Consider the following 25,739-nt stretch of genomic DNA (forward strand, 5'->3'; position numbering starts at 1 on the left):
TAATTTACATACATATCATTATAAACTATTCATTTGCAGAACAGATGGAATACAAAACTTTTCGAATCTCCCATTTAATAACCAATATTCATAACTGACAATGGAATAATACAGAGCTTAGTACCGGGGAAATGGAACAACATGAAATAGCAATGTACACTGCACAGGAATTATTGTGCTACTTGTACATATATAGTGAATCCCCAGACCATGTTTATATATTTATATGCACATTATTTTAAACTGATACTGTAGAATAATATGTCCTTAGTGTCACTGTATGAGGATGGAGGTTGCACATTTAGTCTGAGCAAAGTAAAAGTGACAGAAATAGACAGATATGAATGAAATCTGGCAAATCCCGGGCTACAGAGCCGAACTTTCACCCATTATTCCTAATTGTGTTTGTACTTTCCCAGCAGAAAAATGATACAGCAGTGAAGAGAATATAATTCCTTATAAATTGCATGCAAGAAGGGGGGATGTGAGTAATAATTAGGGGATAAAATGCCCTTTTCTTGCAGCCTCAGAAACACAAAGTCAGAGCAGTGTTTGTGATCCGGGAGGATGAGAGTCAGGGGCGGGGCTTAGTGATTATACCCAATGAGAGAGAAGCTCACTCCGATAACTAACCAATCACAGAGCAGCAGGCTCTCTATATAACTCCCGGCAGGTCCCCGCCCCCAGTATAACTTTCTGTCAGTGTGTTGGGGGATTTTACCTGCAGCTGCAATGGCCGAGACCGCTCCTGCTCCTCCTCCTCCAGCTGAAAGCGCCGCCAAGAAGAAGCAGCCGAAGAAAGCGTCCGGAGCCTCGAAAAGCCGCCCAGCAAAGTCCGGTCCCAGCGTGTCCGATCTGATAGTGAGAGCTGTGTCCGCCTCTAAGGAGCGCAGCGGGGTCTCCCTGTCCGCTCTGAAGAAGGCTCTGGCTGCAGGAGGCTACGATGTGGAGAAGAATAACAGCCGCCTGAAGCTGGCTCTCAAGGGCTTGGTGAGCAAGGAAACCCTGATCCAGCTGAAAGGGAGCGGAGCCTCCGGGTCGTTCAAGCTGAATAAGAAGCAGCTGGAGAGCAAGGAGAAGGCGGCCAAGAAAAAGGATGTGGGGAAACCCAAGAAGCCAGTGGCAAAGAAACCCGCCAAGTCCCCCAAGAAACCCAAAAAGGCTCCGGCGGGAGTGAAGAAAAGCCCCAAAAAGGTCAAGAAACCGGCGGCCGCCAAGAAGCCAGCAAAAAGCCCGAAGAAGTCTAAAGCTGCCAAGCCCAGGAAGGCTGTGAAGAGCCCGGCGGCTAAAAAGGCTGCGAAGCCAAAAACTGCTAAGAGTCCAGCTAAGGCCAAGGCAGCCAAACCCAAAGCAGCAAAGCCCAAGAGGGCGGCAGCTCCTAAGAAGTGAGACCGACAACTTCAGCCTCTTACAAACACAAAGGCTCTTTTAAGAGCCACCACAACCCCACATAGAGAGCTGTGCACATAATGTGTAACTGGGAATGTTTCTCCAACTTGTCCCATGCAGGGGTTTGTGTTACACTGCCAGAGCATAAGTGTATATGCATTGATACTGCGAGCACTGTAAGGTGCATGTGTAAGTTTGTAGTCCCTAACCTATGGCACGAATAAATGTTTCTCAGACAAACTGACATATTAGGTGACATTATGGTTTTGTTTGTGTCTACATAATGTTCACATACACGGTTTATAGAGAATAAAAATTAAAATAGTGTAGTTGACATCAGAAAAACGTATTTATCACCATGTTATAAAATAAATGTGTTTACATCACATTGAAAGCATGAAGCACACGCTATTCCCTAACACTTCAGTATAATCACCAGTGGCACATGGGAGGGGGGACATTTACAGGTTTGTCTTTACGTGCAGCCATATACAGCATGAAATGGTGACTATGCATGCAAGTCTATATATCACATGACAAAGAATACACAAATATTGAAGGTGCGTTTATCTATATTGTCACACATCAAGTACATATGTTGATACAAGGATAACACACTTCTTTAACTCTCTATATAGAGATCAGTATCCGTGTGTTAATATTGATCAGGCAATTTCATTGAAAATGTGGTGGCTCTTAAAAGAGCCTTTGATTTTGGGGTGTAAACGAAGTCAGGGTGCAGCCGGCCTAAGCTCTCTCCCCTCTGATCCTGCGGGCCAGCTGGATGTCCTTGGGCATGATGGTGACCCTCTTGGCGTGGATAGCGCACAGGTTGGTGTCCTCGAAGAGCCCCACCAGATAAGCCTCGCTGGCCTCCTGCAGAGCCATGACAGCCGAGCTCTGGAAGCGCAGGTCAGTCTTGAAGTCCTGGGCGATCTCCCGGACCAGGCGCTGGAAGGGCAGCTTGCGGATGAGCAGCTCGGTGGACTTCTGGTAGCGGCGGATCTCCCTGAGAGCCACAGTACCGGGCCGGTAGCGGTGAGGCTTCTTCACTCCGCCGGTGGCCGGAGCGCTCTTTCTGGCAGCCTTGGTCGCTAGCTGCTTACGGGGAGCCTTCCCTCCGGTGGATTTCCGGGCGGTCTGCTTGGTCCGGGCCATCCTGTGCTGCTGTGTCAGTGCGCGTCTCCGGTCAGGAACTAATATAGAAAAAAACTGACCGTTCTGTTCTGACTGACAGATTAAATCTGTCAGTGGTGATATTGGATACCGAGGCTTGAGCCTCATTACTCCAAGTTCTCTTGTTGAGTGTATTGTCGCACTCTTTAGGAAGCTTCTTGATCTGTGTTACTTGCCACAGTTGAGTTGGTTTCACAGGTTCAGCGCTGTGATGGGTCGTGGGTAGCGGTCAAATGGGTTTGCAGAGATCGCAGCAAGCTTCTTGATCAGCGGGTTTGAGTTCTGGTCCAGTTCCTTGTAGAATTTCTTGTTGAGCTTCTTTAGATGTTCATCTAACATCTCGATACCCAGTTCCCTATGAAGGTCTGCTATTCTTGTAGGAAGTGGAGCGTTGGACGCAATCCGCAGCGCCTTGTTCTGTAATTTTTGGAGAGATGATCTTTGATGTTGGTGGCAACCACTCCACACCGGGGAGGCGTATGTCATTGTGGGTCTAATGATCGCCTTGATCACATTGACTTTGCTCTTGATGGGCATGGTCCTTGTCTTCAGCAGAGGGTACAGTGCTGCCAGCTTGGTTGTTGCCTTCTTTTGAATCTTCTCAATGTGGTTTCTCCAGCTTAGTTTGCTATCTAGGATTACACCTAGGTAAGAGCTGTTTGGCTCCCATTTGACAGCCTCTCCGTTGAGGGTGATTGGCGGGTGTGCCTTGATCCTCTTTTTGGTAAACAGTGTAGCTGTAGTCTTGCTGGAGTTCAGTCCTACTTGCCAGTCGCTGTACCATGTTGATAGCATGTCTAGTGCTTTCTGGATGTTCTTAGCTACTTCTTTCTCTCTGAAGGACTGGGAGATGACTGCCACATCGTCTGCGTAGAGTGCCAGTTGAGTCTTGTGGAGGTCTGTGGGGATGTCATTCATGAAGAGGTTGAAAAGGAAAGGTCCCAGGACTGATCCCTGTGGCACGCCAGCGCGGATGGGGCGTGTTGTTGAGAGCTCTTCTCGCACAGCCACGTGGAATGTGCGCTCCCGCAAGTAGCTTGCAGTCAGCTTAATCAGGTAGTTTGGGAATTTCAGGTTGATCATTTTGTGCAGTAGTCCTTCATGCCAAACTCTGTCAAACGCTTTGGCCACGTCCAAGAAGACAACTCCAGTTGATTTGTGGATGTTGAACCCATGGCTTATTATGTCAACGACTCGCAGCAGCTGATGGTTGGTTGAGTGGTCCTTCCGGAATCCAAATTGCTCCTTTAGTAGAATGTTTTTACCAGAGGCAAAGTGGCGGAGGCGCGTAAGAATAACTTTCTCCAGGAGTTTCGACAGTCCAGAGAGCAGGCTTATCGGACGGTAGTTTGCAGGATCCCTCCGTGGTTTTCCAGGCTTTGGAAATACAATGACCTTGGCTTCCTTCCAGGATTGAGGAAAGTGCTGGAGCCGCATGCATGCATTGAAGATTTCTGTGAGGCATTCCATGGCTGCCGGCGGAAGCTTCTTGATGGCCAGGTTGGTAATTCCGTCACTTCCTGGTGCTTTGCCATTTGCCAGCTTATCTGCAAGTTGCGTTATCTCAGTCCTGGTGCATCCTTCAAGGGTTTCCGCTTCGGTCTCTGGTAGGTGCTCGGTAAGATGCCTGTTAACTCCTTGCTCAACTTCCCGTGCTATTTTGCTGGCTTGGTTAGGCCTAAAAGTTGTCTCCAGTGTGTCAGCGAGAACCTCTGCCGATAGAAAAAAAACGCTGCAGCTGCGTATTTATGGATGCAGGTCGCTGTGATTGGCTGCTTTGGTCCCGCCCTTCGCTCTGATTGGTTCTGTGAAAGCCGTTGCGATGTTCAAAAATCCCGCCTCAGACCGATATCGTCCTAATAAAGTTATTATTTATTTAGTGCTTGTAAGTGGGACAATTAAAAAGATTTAATGTGATAACATTAGTGTTTGCACAGATACAGCACAGAGCTCTCTGACATGGAACATGTACTTATACCAAGTATTCAAATGATCTTTAATCGGTGAAATGTAATATGAGGGGTTTTCTTTCCCAGATCATTGCTTCAATGGGACTTTCTTGGTTCCTCTTCTTCTAATGTTCACATTGTGTTATTATTATAAACCCGAACACAGAGACACAAAGAAGCAGAACCGCGCGGCTCGTTTCCTTAATGCCTGCAGTTCCCAGAGCACCACACGGTGGCAGTGCTGCGCTATAAATGGGGCTTCCCTCAATGTCTTCTCGCTGTCACTGCTCTGTGTGATCTGATCAGCTCCTAACCGGGCTCTTTGGCTTCCCTCTAATGCTCCAGTCACAGTAGTTTGCTTTTAAATAAAATACCAAGTCTGTATATGTGTATACCCAATGTGTTATAGTTTAAGCACAAATTAAATATTCCATAATGTATTGTGTATTTTCTAAATAAAGATGAACATCTGATGTTAGAGTAATATAACTAGACTGAACAGGGGCCTGTATTTAAAGATATCTATTAAACGTATCCTCATTCCTTATTTATTGAACTATATCACTGCATATGAAATATTAAAATTACCAATGTAAATACACACTATCTAATACATTTAAACAGAAGCTGAACTATATCAAGACTTGTTTTTTATTTTTCAGATACAATATTAGCATTTAAGATGACTATTTAATTATGCATTAATTGTTGCTGTGTTTTTGAATCTTTTTTCCAATGCTTGTCAAACTATTTCACCATTTAGGCAGATCTGGATAAGGATATATTTCCATTGTTTCAATATGTTTTTTTATTATTAATTAATGTATCTTCTCATACTGTTCATTCTTTTTTAAACTATAGATTTCTTATGTATCCTGAATAAGTCAGTTAGTTATTTGTAACTACAAATTGAAGAGATATTTTCCCCAAAGCTGCACTCAATATCCCATTCTTAATAAGCCTTCACTTTTAATACTTGTTACACTATTACTATGAACAAACATTACACATGAACCTACCAATCTTTACTTTAAGTGGTGAAGAGAAAAACAGTTGTTTTTTTCCAATAGTTCACCTCCTCTAATTAATATATTATCTATAACGTATCCAATGCTGTTTTGTTCTTTTATTATTTATAGATAAAATGCATTACATATGTATTGGAATTAATACATTCAATACTCTAATTTTTTGGAGACCATAATTTTTTTCCCCACAGAAATAAGTAAAATAAAATTAATACGTTGTTTGTGACAACCTCAGTGAATGAAATCTAACATATAATAATAATAATAATAATAATAATAATATTATTATTATTATTATTATTATTATTATTATGTGCCTAAACCAACATGGTGATTACTTTTACCTAAACAGGTGCTCAAGCGACCAAGTTAATAACACTAGTGTGATCATTTTCTATGCAAATAACTACTTAGTGCTCAAATGTGTCACAATATCCACTAACCAATCCTACTAAGTAACTATCTCCTATACAATTGCTATCATTAGCTACTCTTACAAACTAGTGTAACAGTGATATATGTTGCAACCAATCTACAATAATAATCTCAGGGGGAAGGTATCTCTCTAAATTGAAAACATTCAGTGTTTGATTCAATGTATCAATCTGCAAACCTTTCTACTCTCCTCTGTAGAGGAAATATTGTATATCGTATATTGTCTGTAACCTGGCATATCACCATTATCTTGTGTTATACCATGTTTCCACTGCAGCTATGGATTCTGGGAAATAAACACACATATAAGCATACAGTGTCACCTTTAACTTAATATCCATATTAACATGATCTCCTATAAGCATAGTTCTGCCTTATTATACTGAATTTTTTTTGCACAGCTTGCTACATATCGTATAACTTCTATCAAGTTTAAAATATAGTTTATATTTCTAAAACATATGTTAGTATGTCTTTGAATATCTGTAATCTAAACAGCTGTTAGATTGTTTTGTGAAATGTAAATGAAGGGAGAGAATGAAAAGCCTGAAAAGCTCCAGCCTCATTGTATTGTATGGGGGCTATGCACTAAGCTCAATGGGTTTGTGTTCTAATGTTAAAAAAAATAGCATGTCCGTTAAAAAGTGAGGCCGGGGACGCGTTTCACTAAGGCCTTGAGCCCATTTTTTAACGTATGTGCTCAAAACACCCACAGCGTACGTGTTGCTTTTTTCCCCCCTGCTAGCATTCTTAAACTTCCCATACGCTAGCTGATAGAAAAAAAAACTGCATGTAAGATTTGCATGGTGATTTGCCATCTCCATGCAATGCTGTTACACAAGCGATCGTACAGTAATTAAAATCATTTTAATAATAGTGTACATGAGCAGGGGGTCTCCGGAGCTGAACCGCATTGGTTTCAGGTCCGAGGACCCCCTACTTCAGGAGATACAGGCCCCGTTATGGGGTGCCGGTATCCCCTGCAGCATTTAAATGTCCCGGTCACGTGACGTGGAAGCTTGAAACTGCAGGGGATACCGGCACCCCATAAAGGTGCCTGTATCTCAGGAAGCAGGGGGTCACCGGACATAAAACCAACGCGGGTCAGCTCCGGAGACCACCTGCACATCTACACTATGAAACACATGTATATTAAAAAAAGATTTAACAAACATCAATACACGACTCTCCGCCCAAACCCATACAGTACAGTAATGTGCAAAATAACTATTATCCAGATATGGATAAAAGATTATTTGCCCATTATTAAACACTGCATTAGCATACCTAAATAAAGTAAATAAAAACAGTAGCCAGCTAAGCCAATGAATACAAGCAATAAACAACATGAACAATGAATTAATTAAACCATTAACCAATGAAACCAATTAATTCCTAAACCAACTCACAATGAATAGTAGCATTAACCAATCAAACCAATGAATTACTACAACATTAATGAATGTAAACATTAAAAGACAAAGAAATAAATTCAAACAATATCTGAAATAACCATAAAATGCATTAGCTAATATAACACAACATTAACTACAAACAAACACCAATCGCAAACATTTTATTAGCATTAAGCAGGAAAAAAATAAACAATCACATCCACATAAGAAATTGAAATTAAAACAACCAACAGCAATACCAAGCCACAAATGCCCCCCAAATATTGTCATAATAATGTAATCATCTGTACCTTAAAGTGGTACAGATTAATATATTATCAGTCAATGTGCCTCCCCCAAAAATAAAAAAAAACACATCCAATGAAGAAACCTGTAATAATAGACATTTACAAACATTCAATATAGTACTTACCATTAGAAGCGGTGGCCCTCCGACTCCCGGGGTAACAGGAAGCTCACGTACCTTGAAGGCCTCAAACAGCATCCGATGCCATCGCCATGAAGATCCGGATCAGGTACCCAAATCTTCTTTTTTCTTTCTTTAATCACCTTCTTCTATCTTCTTCTGTCACCATGTCTTGATCTTCTTTATCTTCTATCTTCATCTGTCAGTCCAAAAAACCCCATGGTGAATCCCAACCGTTGTTGTCTCGTCGTCTTCTTCGGCTCAAATGAGGCGTCACGGCCTTAAATACGGCTTGTGAAGTCACATTTAGCCTCAAAATGGTTAACAGTCACCTGATTGGCTGTTAAAACCATGTTCTGACTATAATTTTTTTTTTTTGTTACATGACGTCACTTTAAGGGAATGATGCCAGCCAATCAGAATGGCTGTGCTTCATTTGCCTTTAAGATGACGTCACAAAGCCGGCGTTACATGGTATTTCAGCCAATCAGAGTGTGGACGCCGTGTGATACCATGTGACACCAGCCATCTTGGATTTAGTGAAATCATCTTAAAGGCAAATGAAGCACAGCCATTCTGATTGGCTGGCATCATTCCCTTTAAGTGATGTCATGTAAAAAAAAAAAAAATAAAGTCGGAACATTTGTTTAACAGCCAATCAGGTGGCTGTTAACCCTTTTGAGGCTAAATGTGACGTCACAGCCCCATTTAAGGCCGTGACGCCTCGTTTGAGCCCAAGAGGACGACAAGACAACATCGGTTGGGATTTACCATGGTTTCTTTTTGGATTGACAGATGAAGATAGAAGAAAAAGAATATCAAGAAATGGTGACAGATGAAGATAGAAGAAGGTGATTAAAGAAAGAAAAATGAAGATTTGGGTACCTGAGCCGGATCTTCATGGCGATGGCATCGGATGCTGTTTGAGGCCTTCAAGGTACGTGAGCTTCCTGTTACCCCGGGAGTCGGAGGGGCACCGCTTCTAATGGTAAGTAATATATTCAATGTTTGTAAATGTCTATTTTAACAGGTATCTTCATTGGATGTGTTTTTTTATTTTTTGGGGGAGGCACATTGACTGATGATATATTAATCTGTACCCCTTTAAGGTACAGATTAATACATTATTATGACAATATTTGGGGGGCATTTGTGGCTTGTTATTGCTGTTGGTTTTTTTTATGTCAGTTTCTTATGTGGATGTCATTATTTTTTTTTTTCCTGCTTAATGCTAATAAAATGTTTGCGATTGGTTTTCATTTGTAGTTAATGTTGTATTATGTTAGCTAATGCATTTAATTGTTATTTCAGATAGTGTTTGAATGTATTTCTTTGTCTTTTAATGTTTACATTCATTAATGTTGTAGTAATTAATTGGCTTGATTGGTTAGTGTTACTATTCATTTTGAGTTGGTTTAGGAATTAATTGTTTTGATTGGTTAATGGTTTAATTAATTCATTGTTGATGTTGTTATTGCTTGTATTCATTGGATTAGCTGGCTACTGTTTTTATTTAGTGAAGTATGTTTTTTTGGAGTTAGGTTTTATTATTGTGTATCTGGTGCATTAATGTATTGTAATTAGGGTGCCCGTTGAGTGCTATAGAGGCTTATCATGCCCATATTATTATTATATGGGTATGATGTACCACTATACTACTCAATGGGTACAGGGTGGGTATAGTCAGTTCAGGGTGGGTGCTTAGGCCTCCCGGGTGTGTATCGGGGCAGGCTGGGTTAACCCCTTAATGACTATAGCGGTTAGTAAACGCTAAGGTGATTAAGGGGTTAGGGGCCATTAGAATGTCTTTATTATGTATATTCTGTATGCTTTCTTTCAACGGAGGACAGAGAGACCTGTTGTTGTGGTAAGTATAACTGTTTTTATTTACTTTATTTATGTATGCTAATGCAGTATTTAATAATGGGCAAATAATCTATTATCCATATCTGAATAATAGTTATTTTGCACATTATTGTACTGTATGTGTTAGGGGGGTGTATTTAGTTAGAAATAATGTTTACTATTTTTGTAAGCACAACATTGGTACCGCAGGCCCGCGGGTACCCCGGGACTCTCGCGGGGTAAGCCGGGGACACCCGCGCGACCCCGATCTCTCTGGGGGACCCCCGTGGGGTCTCTCGGGGACACCCGCCGGCCTGTTGTATGGGTTTTGCACATGCAGAAATGTAGAGCAAGAAATTTTTCAAAGTCCAGCTTTTTTTGCGTCTACCTTGAGCTGACGTGTTCTGTTGAACGCAACTTTCGCGTACGCTAAGGTTATGTAGCTTAGTGCATCCCGCTTAAGGGCAGAATTTAACGCAAACAAAGTTGGACTTTGAAATATTTCCTGAAAAAAGTCAGTTTTAGAGCGCAAAGTGCCTGTTTGCGTGGCTTAGTGCATCGTGTTCAGCGTAACATCAGGTTCTAAGAGCACTTTGCGCTCTAAAAACGACTTAACGGAGCTTAGTGCATGACCCCCTATGTCTTTATTTGTATAGCACCATTAATGTACATAGCAATTCCCATTAGTAATACACGTGGTAATCATATAAATAACACATAATATATAAATAACTGGTCAAGGGAATAAGTGCTTCAGACAAACGTTACATTTAGGAAGAGGAGTCCCTGCTCCGAGGAGCTTACAATCTAATTTTTGAGTGTCTCTGGCACAGTCTCAGGGGGCACAGCTTAATCTATCACCACGTTAGGATCAGAATAAGATCTGAAACTGATTGGGTTCCCATTTCATAGATTTCTTGCTTCCCTAGCAAATCATGGCAAACAGGGCTGCGGCCAATCACAGCATGAATGATGCACAGGAGCCATTCAGGACACATGGTCTTGTCTGAACTGGCCAATCAGGGCTTGAAATTAGTGATTGCAAATTAAAGGGCAGCGGAAAGAAATATGAATTGGCCAATGGGAGCAGCATCCACCAACGGGGCCCAACAATGGCTTCGTTGGCTGACAGGATGTCCCATGCTGGGCTCGGCGTCCGGATATTTGGATGGATGACAAAATGTTCTGCTTTTTGGGTTGATTGCCCCCTGGTCTGATCTTCTCCCACAGTCACTCCCCCTTGTATTCCTGCACCGCTCTTCACCTCCAGTCACAGAATTTGCCAGTTCTCTCGACATGCGAGCTGCACAAAGGGTTTCTCAGCCCTGCATGTACAGAGACCTTAGTTATGCTTGTGATGGAATGAGGCCCAGGGACCGGTTAATAAAGGTTACGCCCTGTCACTTGGGTTCATCTGGCTCCAAGGCCCCTGAGATACAGGTTTTTTTTGCATGCCTGGTTGTACCTTGCATCCCATGTAAATGGAATGCTTTATTTCTAATGTGTTCTGTCAAGAGACCGGGACTCTTTTGTGGGATCAAGCACCAGAGAGGACACAGAGATAAACAAATAAACGGGTATTAATTTCGGCCGACGCCACCAACATGACTTTAACGGAGCAGATTCTACTTTTGCCGCAGGTCATGAGTTACCAAGCACCGCTGGATGCAATAGTGAATATAGAAATATAGAAAATAACCTGGCACAAAGTGTACAATATATTTGTGAATATTACTATAAAAAGCAATGTCCATAAAAATAAAGGATATAAGTGATGAGAGTGGAGTCCTTCCTTTCAGATGTTTGAGTGGTAAATGGACTCAGTTCCCAAGATTTGAGAAGAAAAACGGGAGGAGTTTTTTTCTTTTTTGCTGCAGACTGTTATCCTGTGGTGTATGATAAAAACCATGGACAAAACATTGCACAGTATTGTTTCATCAAATGAATTCCCCCATATACAGCTTCAACCCGTACCTACTTACTAGATGCAAAGCAGACAGCATGCAGTGGAGAGAATCTGTGATTTTCCAAGTCCCAGCGTTTTCAGGCACAGCACAAACCCCACGAGGTGCGCCGTCTTCGGATAGGCTCAGATAGAATCTTTTTCTCCAGGTGTTGTCATCTGTGTCCACTCCCGTATTCCTGTATATGCAACTCCAACCAGGGATAAAAAAGGGGGCAGAGGATTGCGCAATACCTAAAAACCTTTTAATACGTCCAATGCACAAAACAGACATATACTCACAGACACAGTGAGTTTTAAAATCAATAGGAGCGCCCGACCCGGCTGTCCAGCAGCAAACACCAGTCCCTGGCAGTCCTTGCCGGTAGCCGCGTGTATCTCGCGATGCTCCGGTGTCAGCGCGGTGACGTCACCGCTTCCGCTTCCACACAGGTAGCTGAATGTGTAAACAGGCCGGCGTCTACTTAGGCTCCTCCCTAAGTACAGAGACCTTAGCTATGCTTGTGATGGAATGAGGCCCAGGGACCGGTTAATAAAGGTTACGCCCTGTCACTTGGGTTCATCTGGCTCCAAGGCCCCTGAGATACAGGGTTTTTTTTGCATGCCTGGTTGCACCTTGCATCCCATGTAAATGGAATGCTTTATTTCTAATGTGTTCTGGCAAGAGACCGGGACTCTTTTGTGGGATCAAGCACCAGAGAGGACACAGAGATAAACAAATAAACGGGTATTAATTTCGGCCGACGCCACCAACATGACTTTAACGGAGCAGATTCCACTTTTGCCGTAGGTCATGAGTTTCCAAGCACCGCTGGATGCAAGTTGTGAAAGGTAACTTCAAATCTCCAGCTTGGCGTACAAGCAGCCTCGACTTCAGGTGTCTCTGGCACATCCTCAAAGCCCCCCGCTTAGTCTATCTTCACGCCAACCCAGGAGAGGCTTGTGGAACTCAAATTGGTCGCTGCTTTTCTAGGTTGCAGTTCTCAATGGAAAATCATGGAGAACGGGGCAACGACCAATCCCAGCATTGATGCTGAATGGGGAGCCAATCACAGAATGAGGGCTCATCTGTGTTGGCCAATCCGGTCTGAGGGTGTGACAGGGAGGCTGAGGCAAGGAAGGTGGGAATTATGAACCAGACAATGAGAACAGCGCCTCACTCCCTCCTGTTCTCAGTGCCAGCTCACTATCTCTTGGTGAGATAGGTGCCTCTGTCTGGGCACTGGATCTATATCATGAATACATTGCATCCCTACGGTATTAATACCGATTGGGAGCTTAAACATTTCCTAGTCTAACTAAAGAAATATGTTTAAGTTTTTGCTTGCTTCTGCTTTTTGCTTCTCTGGTGTTGTTATAATGTCATTTAGATATATGCTGTTGCTCACCATATGGGATATTATGTATACTTTATTATCAGTATATTTATGATATGCTATATTTCTATTATTAAAATATTTATTTTTATATTTAGCTTCTTTATTATTGTTTTCATTTTTGACAATTTCTTATTTTTATTTCTTTCATTTATATTGATATAAGACAGGTTATTATTTATGATTATTATAATTGTTTTATTATGTTGAGTGGTTATAATATACTTTTCAATATTGCTGATTGTCATATAATATATATTTTTTACCTGTCGTTTATCTTTCTTTATTATATCATTTCTTTATATTCTAATCCATTCCTTGTTTTCATCTATGTTGCTTGAATGTTGGTTTTAAATTATCTTTTGCTACTACTGTTTATACTATTTTACAGTAGTTTTGCAATAAGTTGTTTATTTGTTGTTATACATGTACTATGTATACACTTGTATGTTGTTATCCTTCTCTCCCCTTCTACACACCACTATGCTTGTATAGATGGAACGACAGTCTCATTAATTAACCTACAGCTGCATATAGGAGTTGCCGTTCTAAATCAATTTATTATTGATATAGCCTCGGTATCCAATATCACCACTGACAGATTTAATCTGTCAGTCAGAACAGAACAGGCAGGTTCACCACTCACTCTTTGACAAAGTCCCTTGCGGGATGAAACGCGTAAGAGGTTCCTAGCTTCATGATGTTTGTTCCCTTTTTTTCAATAAATTAGTCATTTTTTTGTTAGAGCTGCGTGTTGTTCTCTACTTACCTCAGTGCACCGCTTCTTCGTTTGGCTGTTCCGGTACCTTTGCTGGTTGCACGTGGATTCCAGGACACACATCACTGCAGGCATTCACTCAATGGTGCTTCAACTTTATCTCTTTGGCTACACCGGATCAAGCAGCATGACAGCAGGTATTATCATTGGCAGAGGAGATGGTGGGTGACTTAGCGTCAGCCTGGCTGTTCTCTGGATGGTCGGCGCCTCTTAGCGTCACCTCACCTTACCCCTCCCCCCAGCCTGCTCCACTGGGTCCGCTTAATCCGCTTGTTTAGAGTGATAGTTATATGCTGCAGATGTGTGCCATTATGTTCTAAGAATAAGACATTCTACGCTTTGGCCCTTGAGCACTGGCAGCAGAATTCTTCTGTGTTCCCTCTGGCCTCTGTCTGGACAGACAATGACTTTGCTCTTCGGACCGACGCCTGTGAGATTGGAGGCTTGCCCATCCCCATCCTCTATTGTCTACAAACTCCCTGTGGAACCAGCCTAACCAGGGTTCATGGTCGTGGAGACTGGGTAATTGTATTTTTCCAGCTTGCATGCCCAGGGAATAAATAAATGCATTTAACATCTCTGGACATGCAGGGCTGAGAAACCCTTTGTTCAGCCAGCATTTCAAAAGAAAATGGTAACTGCAGGGTCTGGAGGCGGAGGAGAGGGGCAGAGTACAAAGGCAACAGCATCCAGGGGCGGAGATCGGGCCATGCACATTTGCTGCCTCCCCAGCCAGAGCGGTGCCAGCCCAGGGGGAGATATCCTGTCAGCTGGGGAAGCCGTTGCCGAGCACCCCTGGTAGACGTTCATTGACTAATAACATAATTATCAATGCTTGTAGTCATACTGTTGGTAAGTGTGTTAACCTGTGTACCTACCATGTCCAAAGAAGAGCGTACTCCGGTAGGCACAAATAATGCTTTCCAAAGAAAGTTCCGAAATAACTTCATCAAATCCAAATCAAGTTAAAAAAAAAATATCAGCCCGATTTGTGGGCACAAATCAGTTATTTTTGCATCTTATTAGTCTCTATGTCCGTGAGAATATAAATCAGAAATATTCACCATTGGTAAAACCTGAGGCTTTGTGATCTTGTGACAATCCGACTCTTAGCTGACCTGCATTTGTGTCCTTATCCGATATAATTTCTTTCCACGTTAGACCGGTTGTGACTGTAGGGGTAGCCAGCATAACATAATAAAAGTTAAGCCAGGCAGGCTGCCCCAAATCCATGTTTAATTGCCACATCTGTCAGGGTCATTTTGGCCTTTGTGCAATGTGTTTTGTGTAAATCTCTTCCAGAAAAGAGATAATCACTGTGTGATATCTACAAGGGGTGAAAACTATGTGTCTTGGGGAGCCGGAATTGTAAAAAATCACTGTCTTTCCCTGTGTTTGTGTTTTCCCCACACAGTTAATAATCCAGCATTGTCCTTTGTGTTGCTAGCATTTATCTGTATGCAGACACAGTAATTCACTTAGCTGGGCTGCATCCAGAGAAATGTCTGTCCGTGACAGAGCTTGGGAGCAGCTGAGTACCTGGAAAATGGTGAGTGGGGAAGGGCTGTAATTCAGGTCCAGGAACTGGTAATCGACGGTTCAGAGCCTTTGTTCCCCGAAACACTGAGAAATTGGGCTGGCCAGGGGATCCTTTACTGGGTCTCAGCCCCGAAGGCATGATTTCCATTGCCCAGATCTAATTTCCCACACGCCAGCAGCTCACACCCCGAGAAGCAGTCCAGAGTCAATAAGCCGGACACCTGCCCTAATTGGTGCAACCGGACAAGCACTCATTCTATGATTGGCTGCACCATCACAATCTGTGCTCTGATTGGCCGGTGGTCTCTGCTCCAGCAAAAAAGATAGGAGACTTAGGCCTATGTAAGGAGCACAGCCGATCACAGTACCATACAAGTTTGCAGAGTGGATCGGAGACAGTGATGTCACGGCTGGTGGGCTATTTTAAAAGTGTTGCTTGCAGAAGAGCACAGAGAAGCCGGGGAAGAAGCCGTTAATGCCAAGCCTTCCGAAGCAGGCTCCTGCACCTGCCTGAGGCTAGATTATTGCCCCACTTGGTGAGTGTCATACTGTGATTGTGTGATTTGTGTGTTTGCTGGCTTGCCAGAATAAACTTTTGTTTATTCAACTATTGTGCCCTGTCTGGTGATAGTGATCCCAGTGGTAGTGTGATAATACTGCTGGTCTCCCGTGAGACTGGTCATGATCGGTGAGGGATGTTGTGAGTATCCTCGTTCTAAAAAATCAGAGTGATTAGAGTCTGAGGATTGATGATAATAACTTCTAGTGTGGAATATTCTCGGGAAGGGCAATGAACCACATTGTGCTTCAAAGCATTGATATGTCCAACGATTCACTCTGCTCGACTGGTAGCCCTAAAGATCCCTTTGGAACGTTATTTTTTTTCCATCTTGTCATGGGAGATCAGGACTTTTTACATATTTATACCGGGATCAATCACTAGGCAAAACAAGGTAATAAAAAAAAATGAAGTTTATTCGGGTAAACCCGCATGCACACAATGAATACACAAAATAGAGACAACATACACACTTACTGGGGGTCTGGGTAGTGAAATCTAGGCTCAAATAGGTGCCTGCTTCGGAAGGCTTACCCTGACCAAGATATACACCTGGGCTTCCTGGTCCTCTTTTCGGCTAAAGATCCTAGCCGCGACCGCTATGTTCAATTCTCAGAACTTTGACTTCACATCTGACTTAGTCCCTGCAGGGCAGACTGTCCTAGCTTCAAAACAAAGCCAGTTGCTCAACAATTTCAAACAGAGCAACTTTGAAAAGCCTGACCTAGCTTCATCGACACAAGCCAGTTGAAGGTATGGCTATCTCAGTCGGCTACCTCCTTACATACCCTCCACTGTTCTATGTTCAGCATGGAGGAACAACCAATCAGAGTGTGGGAATTTATTTCCACTACCTATTAGGAATAGGGGCTCATTCTTTGGCTGACATCAGAGGAGGGGGAAAGTTAAGCCAGCTCAGCTTGCCCAAATGGGTGGGACATATGATTTGACCAATGGGAAATACACTGATATTCTCTGGATTCCCCCAGTCAACCCATTGCCACCTACTGCAGGCTCAACTGACTCTGGCAGATCAGAGTGTCCTCCCCACAGGGGGTCTCTGTTCTCCAGATACAGTACTTCACCATGCTCTAGCCACATAACACCCCACATCCTCTCTCCTCTTTGAACTCCGATATCTATCCAGACTTCCCGGAACTTGTATGGAGCCTGTACTGACTGAATAGACATTTACAGAAATTGCACAACCATGATAAACCATATTTAAATACATGATATACTTTGGGAAAACCCATATATATGAGGGAAATAGAGTTGGGATATCTGAGCTTGAAAACCTGGAGTCTGGGGGATACAGGGCAGCAACGGTGTAATTCAACCCGCATACAAGAAAATCATGCCTGCACACCGGGGATAATTAGTTGACTACAGGTATATTTGTCCCCCAAACTCCTGCAAACAAAACCACTGCATTTCTACCAAAAATTCCCACATAAGAGTTGCACACAGAAAGTGTCATGAGTCTGGGATAAAGTGAACATGAAAAGTGGAAAAACAGGGGACACTTTAAATTTTACATGTTATAACCCATGGAAATGGCTTATGGTGCTATGCAGCTGCCAGGGACCACAAGGGTTTCAGGGGTAACAAGATGGGCTTAACCCGGAATTTATCAATACATTCATTGATTTTACATTTTTTTTTTCCAACTTGAATTTTATTGGTAATTCATATGTACTGCACCGACACACTTTATTCGAGCAAATGCCCAGTTTGTACCTGGCAGATACCTGGAATCCGCCGCTGCTCACCTCTTGCATGCTTCGTTGCGTTTGCCTTCCCAGCCACGGTTCATGCCTGGCTGACGGGGGCCTGATCTGTTAAATGATAATGAGAAGGATTTACTAGGCTGCAATGCTTCGCGTGTCCACCAGATGGCATAAACTCATGACTTGTAAAGCGCCGAATCAGTAATGTGTGGGCTTGCAGTTGTTTCGTTTAAAAAAGATACTGTACCACAGTGTGCCATTGTACAGTAACTTGGCCTTGGCCTTGAGACTGAAGGAAGAGTTGCAAAAATGTATCAATTTAGGCTTTACATACTGTATTAAATAAAGACAAAGACCTGTTTCAGTTACAGTACACTATTCTCCAGAGACTCACCATGAGTGTCCAAGTGCAGCAGCCCGTGTTCCAAAAACCTGACAGAAGTTATGCTTATTTAATATGGGCCGCTATTAATGCAACAGAGGATAAGATGGCAACAGTTGTTCAAATTTATCAGTATTTTATCGAAAACTATGACTTTTACAAATTTTCGCCAACTCCTCATTTGTGGAAGCGTGCAATAAGGAAAAGGTTATGTAGTGACCCCTGTTTTCACCGTATTGAGCCCCAATTTGTTGGAGGGTATTGGTGTGTGTCACAGGGTTTTTCCCGTATCTATGATCATGGAGGCGGCAAAAGGCGAAGGGTCGTGTTAAAACCAACTAAGAAGCGACAATCCCTGCCAAGCAATGCACCAGCACCAGCACCAGCACCGGCTTCCAATGACAGTCCCACTGTCAGTGACAACCCTTAGACAGAGTCGGATTTCGCGGCCAGTTTTGATGAAGCTTGCATGTACCTAAGCGATTTCCCGCCTCACCTGCTGACTACAGGTGGGCTAGTCCCGCTGCTAACTATCGACGTGGATGATGAAGAAAGCTGTACTGGCAGTGGACCGGCGCCGACGCAAGCTGAATGGGAAATAGTATGGTGAGTACTGTATTGTTGCCGTATTATTTTGGTGGGGCTGGCTGGGTACTTCTTTAGGGGGCTGACCATTACTGTACATTAAAACTTTTCATTTTGTTTTTCCTCAGAAAAGAAAACGGCTAATGGGGGGATTTCGATGGATAATATTGTGCTGTACTGTATGCTGATGTTTTCCGGCCGAACAGTATACTGTGTGATAAACCCGAATAAATAAAACTATGCATTTATTCTACAGTACATGTTCAGTAAATTACTGCACATACTGGGGCCGAGATGTGTTTGCAGCAGAGAGAGATCCGCTGCTCTCTCTGCGCAAACATCGGCACATTAAAAATGATTTGAAATACATTTTATTGATAGTGTAGATGTGCAGGGGGTCTCCGGAGCTGAATCGCGTTGGTTTTAGGTCTGGGGACCCCCTGCTCCCCGAGATACAGGCCCCTTTAGGGGGTGCCGGTATCCCTCTGCTTGGTTTAAAGGGCCCGATCACGTGATCGCGGCCTTTAAACCAAGCAGAGCAGAGGGATACCGGCACCCCCTAAAGGGGCCTGTATCTCGGGGGGCAGGGGGTCCCCAGACCTGAAACCTGTGCGCTTCTGCTCTGGAGACCCTCTGCACATGTACAGTATCAATAAAACACATACAATATACAGTATAAATAAACACTCGTTCTTTACCTTAGCGGCTATGCGCTATGGTAAAGAAGCATCATTTCTGTATTTTAATAATACAGTATTGTACAGTGAGCAGGGGGTTCCCTGAGCCAGAAATTAATGCTCAGGGACCCCCCCTGCTCCTGCTCAATATTATTAAAAATACAGAAATGCTGCGTCATTACCATAGCGGATAGCCGCTAAGGCAATGAAGGGGTTAACCCACCGTGCCCGCTTTATTGTGTGTAGTGGGGATGGGTGAGGGGGGGTATTTGGCCCTTGGTGTGAGTTTAGGACTTGCGGGGGGGGGGTTTGCGGGTGCACTTAACCCCTTCACGACCGTAGCAGTTAATACCGCTACGGTCATGAAGGGGTAAAGCCCTCCCGCTAACCCCCCCCGCAAGCCCTAAACAACCATCGTTGGGGCTAATACCCCATTCACCCACACTCCCGCTACCCACAATAAAAAAATACACACACACAGCACAGCAGCCGCCAAAAAATAAATAAATAAATCTAAATAAATAAATGACAATAAATACATTTGAAATACATTTTTATTGATAGTGTAGATGTGCAGGGGGTCTCCGGAGCTGAATCGCGTTGGTTTTAGGTCTGGGGACCCCCTGCTCCCCGAGATACAGGCCCCTTTAGGGGGTGCCGGTATCCCTCTGCTTGGTTTAAAGGGCCCGATCACGTGATCACGGCCTGTAAACCAAGCAGAGCAGAGGGATACCGGCACCCCCTAAAGGGGCCTGTATCTCGGGGGGCAGGGGGTCCCCAGACCTGAAACCTGTGCGCTTCTGCTCTGGAGACCCTCTGCACATGTACAGTATCAATAAAACACATACAATATACAGTATAAATAAACACTCGTTCTTTACCTTAGCGGCTATGCGCTATGGTAAAGAAACATCATTTCTGTATTTTAATAATACAGTATTGTACAGTGAGCAGGGGGTTCCCTGAGCCAGAAATTAATGCTCAGGGACCCCCCCTGCTCCTGCTCAATATTATTAAAAATACAGAAATGCTGCGTCATTACCATAGCGGATAGCCGCTAAGGCAATGAAGGGGTTAACCCACCGTGCCCGCTTTATTGTGTGTAGTGGGGATGGGTGAGGGGGGGTATTTGGCCCTTGGTGTGAGTTTAGGACTTGCGGGGGGGGGGGGTTTGCGGGTGCACTTAACCCCTTCACGACCGTAGCAGTTAATACCGCTACGGTCATGAAGGGGTTAAGCCCTCCCGCTAACCCCCCCCGCAAGCCCTAAACAACCATCGTTGGGGCTAATACCCCATTCACCCACCCTCCCGCTACCCACAATAAAAAAATACACACACACAGCACAGCAGCTGCCAAAAAATAAATAAATAAATCTAAATAAATAAATAAATAAATTACAATAAATACATTTGAAATACATTTTTATTGATAGTGTAGATGTGCAGGGGGTCTCCGGAGCTGAAGCGCACAGGTTTCAGGTCTGGGGACCCCCTGCCCCCCGACATACAGCCTCCTTTAGGGGGTGCCGGTATCCCTCTGCTTGGTTTAAAGGGCCCGATCACGTGATCGCGGCCTGTAAACCAAGCAGAGCAGAGGGATACCGGCACCCCCTAAAGGGGCCTGTATCTCGGTGGGCAGGGGGTCCCCAGACCTGAAACCTGTGCGCTTCAGCTCCGGAGACCCTCTGCACATCTACACTATCAATAAAAATGTATTTTAAATGTATTTATTTATATTCATTTATTTATTTAGATTTATTTAGTAATTGTGCTGCTGCTGCAAGTCCTAAACTCACACCAAGGGCCAAACACCCCCCTCACCCCCAATAAAAAAAATTCACGCACAGCAGCCCCACAATTAATAAATAAATCTAAATAAATAAATAAATACATGAAGAGAAATAAATATATACTGTACTGTAAGTGCCCGCTTTATTGTGTGTAGCGGGGGTGGGTGATGGGGTTTATAAATGTGAGTTTATAAATAAAATAAAGAATATTATTTCTAGGGGCCCTAGAACAGAAGTTCCCATGCCAATTTCGCGCTCATTGCTCTTTTTTTACAATGTTGCTGGTCTTGCGGCTTTGCAGTTTGCAAGCAAAAAGCAGTTTGTAGTAGTACTGAGTGTGAGATAAATTATTTATCAGTGTTGATCAAAGAGAGTTGATCAGAAGGATTCCCCTTATATACAGTACAGTACAGCACTCTATTGTCATTCATACAGTACAGTGTAGTTAAGGGTAGACAACAAATGGTCTTGCAGTATACTGTATTACTACAAATCTGTCAGGTTGACCAGAATCACTGCGGATATCGGAAAATAATACAATTTTATTAATTCTATGTAGAATTAATAAAATTGTATTATTTTCCGATATCCGCAGTGATTCTGGTCAACCTGACAGATTTGTAGAAATACAGTATACTGCAAGACCATTTGTTGTCTACCCTTTACTATACTGTATGAATGACAATAGAGTGCTGTATACTTTATAAGGGGAATCCTTCTGATCAACTCTCTTTGATCAACACTGATAAATATCATATTTACTGTATACCCCTGTAGCACCTGTCGTTCCATCCTATGCACCCATTTACAATGGTGATTGCGGTCGTATTCACATACTTTATGTGAGATAAATTAACCAGTTCTTTTATTGCTGAAGTCGCCACAAAAAACTTTTATTTACAAATACAGTACAATACAATGGTGAAACATTTCAAGTTAACAGCAATTCAAAACCTCAACACACAATAATACATACTGTACATTACTGTATGATTATTTATTTATAATACAGTATACAGCTCTGTACTGTATATGCAGTATACAGTATACTGTACTATATTTGGGCCTTGTCTTTGGGGGTTTAATCATGCAATTATTAGGGTGACCTGCCGTTGGAAATACTGACACAGTACAGTCCCAGCTATTTCAGCCACCCCACCCCCTCCCTTAGAGTTTTTAATCCCTCCCTGGCCAAGCATCAATCGTCTGGCTAATCCAATCCAAGCCATTGTTTTGTTAATCTGGCCCTGGGCTGGCTACGGTAACAAGATTCAGCAGGAGGCCAGCCAGCGTATGATCCCACCATCCCCCTCCCTTAGAGGGAGGCCTGCCTGCTTTGGAAAAATCCCCTCTCGAATTGGAAATGTAAATCTGATGTGCATCCGTTTGCTTACAGTAACTGTTCTGTTCAGAACAGCCACTGCTTCTAAATTACTGAAAATATACAGGATAAATATACAGTAATGTGAAATAATCCGTTCTGTGGGTCTGAGAGGGTTGAAAGTCACCAGGTCCTCATACAGTACAGTACATTCTCGAATACCTTTAGAATAAAAATACAGTATATACTGTATAAATATACAGTATAAATATTGCACAGTATAATGTTAAATAACCCATCCTGTTCTTTTTCCCTTCATACTGTAACAGTATCCTCATTGTGTCTGCGGTACAGTAGTTCATTGAGAGAGGAGAGGTTTTGTGTACATCATTACTGCAGTTTATATACTGTACATTTGACTGCACAAGCAGATTTGACGGAACACAACGCCCCCACCTCCCCCTTGGGCACCCTTTTTCCTGGAACGACAAGAAAACAAAAACTTTGTTCAGTTACTGTACTGTACTGTATGTGCGTACTGTATTATGGTAGAACTACTGTACAGTAGGTGGCTGGTGCAGCTTTCTCTGGAAAGAAAAAAATGGAGCAGTTAGTAGGCAGTTACTGTAGTACTGTTAAACTAGTCTACTGTACTGTATACTGGAACTACTGTATACTCTGACTATTGGGAAAGAAAAAATCTGTGCCATACTTACCTGTATCATACTGTACTTACTGTACAATACTACAGCACTGTATTACTTTCCTGATGCTTGCCCATTGCGCGCGATGACAATGGGCAACACAGTGGCAATATGGTCTATATATTTATTGCATCGTTCCACGGTGAGTACATCGTTCCAAAAACTCATTATGGCTTTATACAACTCGTCCTTCTTGGAGGGTTTCGCCTCTTTACGGATGTGGTCCTTCAGCTGATGCCAGACCATTTCGATCGGATTGAAGTCTGGCGATCTGTGATTGGAAAGAAAGGACAATTAGTTTAAGAGATACAGTACACAGTAAAAACAGTGGGGAACATAAATGGGACACGGTCTACTGCACTTACTCCGCTGGCGTCTTCACCCAGTTGATGCCGCGCTCAAGGATATGCGCCGTCGACGCGGTGTGCTTGGGATCATTGTCCTGATAAAAGCGATGCCCATTGGGAAAGTCACGTCTGATGTATCGCACTATCACGGGCACAATGTTGTCTTGGAAGAAATCTTTATTCATGATTCCTATAGCAAGAAAAGAAAAGGGCTCAATAGTACAGTACAGTGCATACGGTAAGGCAACACTAGTCAAGTACAGTGTATTAGGCGGCATTATATTTGAGAAATTGTACCTTCAAAGACGACAATGCATCCCGGTCCACGCCTAGAGATGGCACCCCACACATGCAGCTTCACAGGGTGTTTTGGCCGCGGCTTCAAAGTTATGCGGCCTTTTTTGTGGAACGCAAATCTTGCAAATCTCTCCAGCGACACAGTAGACTCATCAGTGAAGATGCAATCCTGGAAAGTCTCACCGCTGTCGATCCATGCTTGGGCCTGTAGCACTCTTTTGATTTTGTTTGCGTCCCGTATCATGGGGTACGCTCTGTAATGACAATGAATAAAAAAATTTAGCGTCACAGCGCAGTACAGTTTGCAAAACAACACTTCTACTTTACAGTACCTCCTGTACTGTCCAGTACTAACCTCACACGTCCATATTTCCATCCAATTCTGCGTCTCATCTTCTTTATGCTGCTCTCGGATACAGTCAGATTGTGGTTTTCCTGCAGAGTGTTTTTAACCCTTAATGCGCTCCTCTCATCATTCTCCTCACTTATTCTGTCCACCAGAAGAGTAGTCTCCCTACAATGCAAAGAAATTATATTGTGTTATTAATATGCAGCAATATAAAATGTGTACTGTATACTGTACATGTAATGTTGTAATATACAGTAAATATAAATATACAAAAAATGTATACTGCTGTACTATAAATATAAATAGACAAAATATACAGTATACACTGGCGACACACTTTATTGCAGTGTGGCCAGTACCGCAAGCCGGGAGATTTCCCGGCTTGCAAGTGGCAGCCCCTCGGGGTGCCGCGCGTCTCCGATCATCGGGTGCCTGCACCCCCTGCACTCACGTCCAGGGCTCCCCGAGGGAGCCCTGGTGTCCCGCGATGTGGGGGACGGCGGCAGGGGGTTCTGGGGGACCCGGCGGACCCGGAGAGGAGAGGGGGAAGCTGCGATCGGCGGGCCTCTCCTCCGCTGCTTCGGCGCGCGCCCGGCACCCTCCGGCGCGCGCCAGGTAACTGCTGCGGCCGAGAACGGGCAAATGCTCCAATAAACTCGGCCGCAGCAGTACAGTACTGTTGTAATATAAATATACTATATAAATATACTGTTGTTATATCATAATAAATACACATCATATACTGTATATTCCGTTGTAAGATGAATTGCAATATACCAAAAGTGTATACTGCTGCACAAAAAATATAAATTGACCACACATACACTATATACTGTTGTAATATAATAAATATACTATATAAATACGGTATACTGTTGTTATATCATAATAAATACACATCATATACTGTATATTCCGTTGTAAGATGAATTGCAATATACCAAAAGTGTATACTGCTGCACAAAAAATATAAATTGACCACACATACAGTACACTATATACTGTTGTAATATAATAAATATACTATATAAATACTGTATACTGTTGTTATATCATAATAAATACACATCATATACTGTATATCCCGTTGTAAGATGAATTGCAATATAACAAAAGTGTATACTGCTGCACAAAAAATATAAATTGACCACACATACACTATATACTGTTGTAATATAATAAATATACTATATAAATACGGTATACTGTTGTTATATCATAATAAATACACATCATATACTGTATATTCCGTTGTAAGATGAATTGCAATATACCAAAAGTGTATACTGCTGCACAAAAAATATAAATTGACCACACATACAGTACACTATATACTGTTGTAATATAATAAATATACTATATAAATACGGTATACTGTTGTTATATCATAATAAATACACATCATATACTGTATATTCCGTTGTAAGATGAATTGCAATATAACAAAAGTGTATACTGCTGCACAAAAAATATAAATTGACCACACATACAGTACACTACAGTATATACTGTTGTAATATAAATATACTATATAAATACGGTATACTTTTTTTTTGGTTAAGTTTTATAAATATACTTACGCATTTGTTACCTTTGGTGCCTTTTTGAGGTCTCTGTTTTTTCCGTGTGCATGATAGCACACGGTGTTTGATGGCACAACGAGGCCAGAAGCAGTTAACCAGCGCTGGATATCTGCAA

General features: G+C 42.7%; 2 protein-coding genes across 2 annotated transcripts; one reads left to right on the forward strand and one right to left on the reverse strand.

Annotated features, from left to right (window-relative positions):
- Positions 1–698: 698 nt before the first annotated feature.
- On the forward strand, positions 699–1,555 carry LOC142473668 (histone H1-like). Its single transcript, XM_075580758.1, has one exon. It carries the CDS (start codon positions 733–735, stop codon positions 1,387–1,389), a length of 657 nt encoding a protein of 218 aa, XP_075436873.1. The 5' UTR covers positions 699–732; the 3' UTR covers positions 1,390–1,555.
- Positions 1,556–2,101: 546 nt separating this feature from the next.
- Positions 2,102–2,571, reverse strand: LOC142473669 (histone H3). Its single transcript, XM_075580759.1, has one exon. It carries the CDS (start codon positions 2,545–2,547, stop codon positions 2,137–2,139), a length of 411 nt encoding a protein of 136 aa, XP_075436874.1. The 5' UTR covers positions 2,548–2,571; the 3' UTR covers positions 2,102–2,136.
- Positions 2,572–25,739: the final 23,168 nt, after the last annotated feature.

This window comes from Ascaphus truei (genome assembly GCF_040206685.1).
Source record: "Ascaphus truei isolate aAscTru1 chromosome 12 unlocalized genomic scaffold, aAscTru1.hap1 SUPER_12_unloc_4, whole genome shotgun sequence".
NCBI classification, from domain to species: Eukaryota; Metazoa; Chordata; class Amphibia; order Anura; family Ascaphidae; genus Ascaphus; species Ascaphus truei.

Bases quoted from the DNA above. Each gene is read 5' to 3' on its own strand.
- LOC142473669 (XM_075580759.1), bottom strand. From the start codon at position 2,547: ATGGCCCGGACCAAGCAGACCGCCCGGAAATCCACCGGAGGGAAGGCT.
- LOC142473668 (XM_075580758.1), top strand. From the start codon at position 733: ATGGCCGAGACCGCTCCTGCTCCTCCTCCTCCAGCTGAAAGCGCCGCC.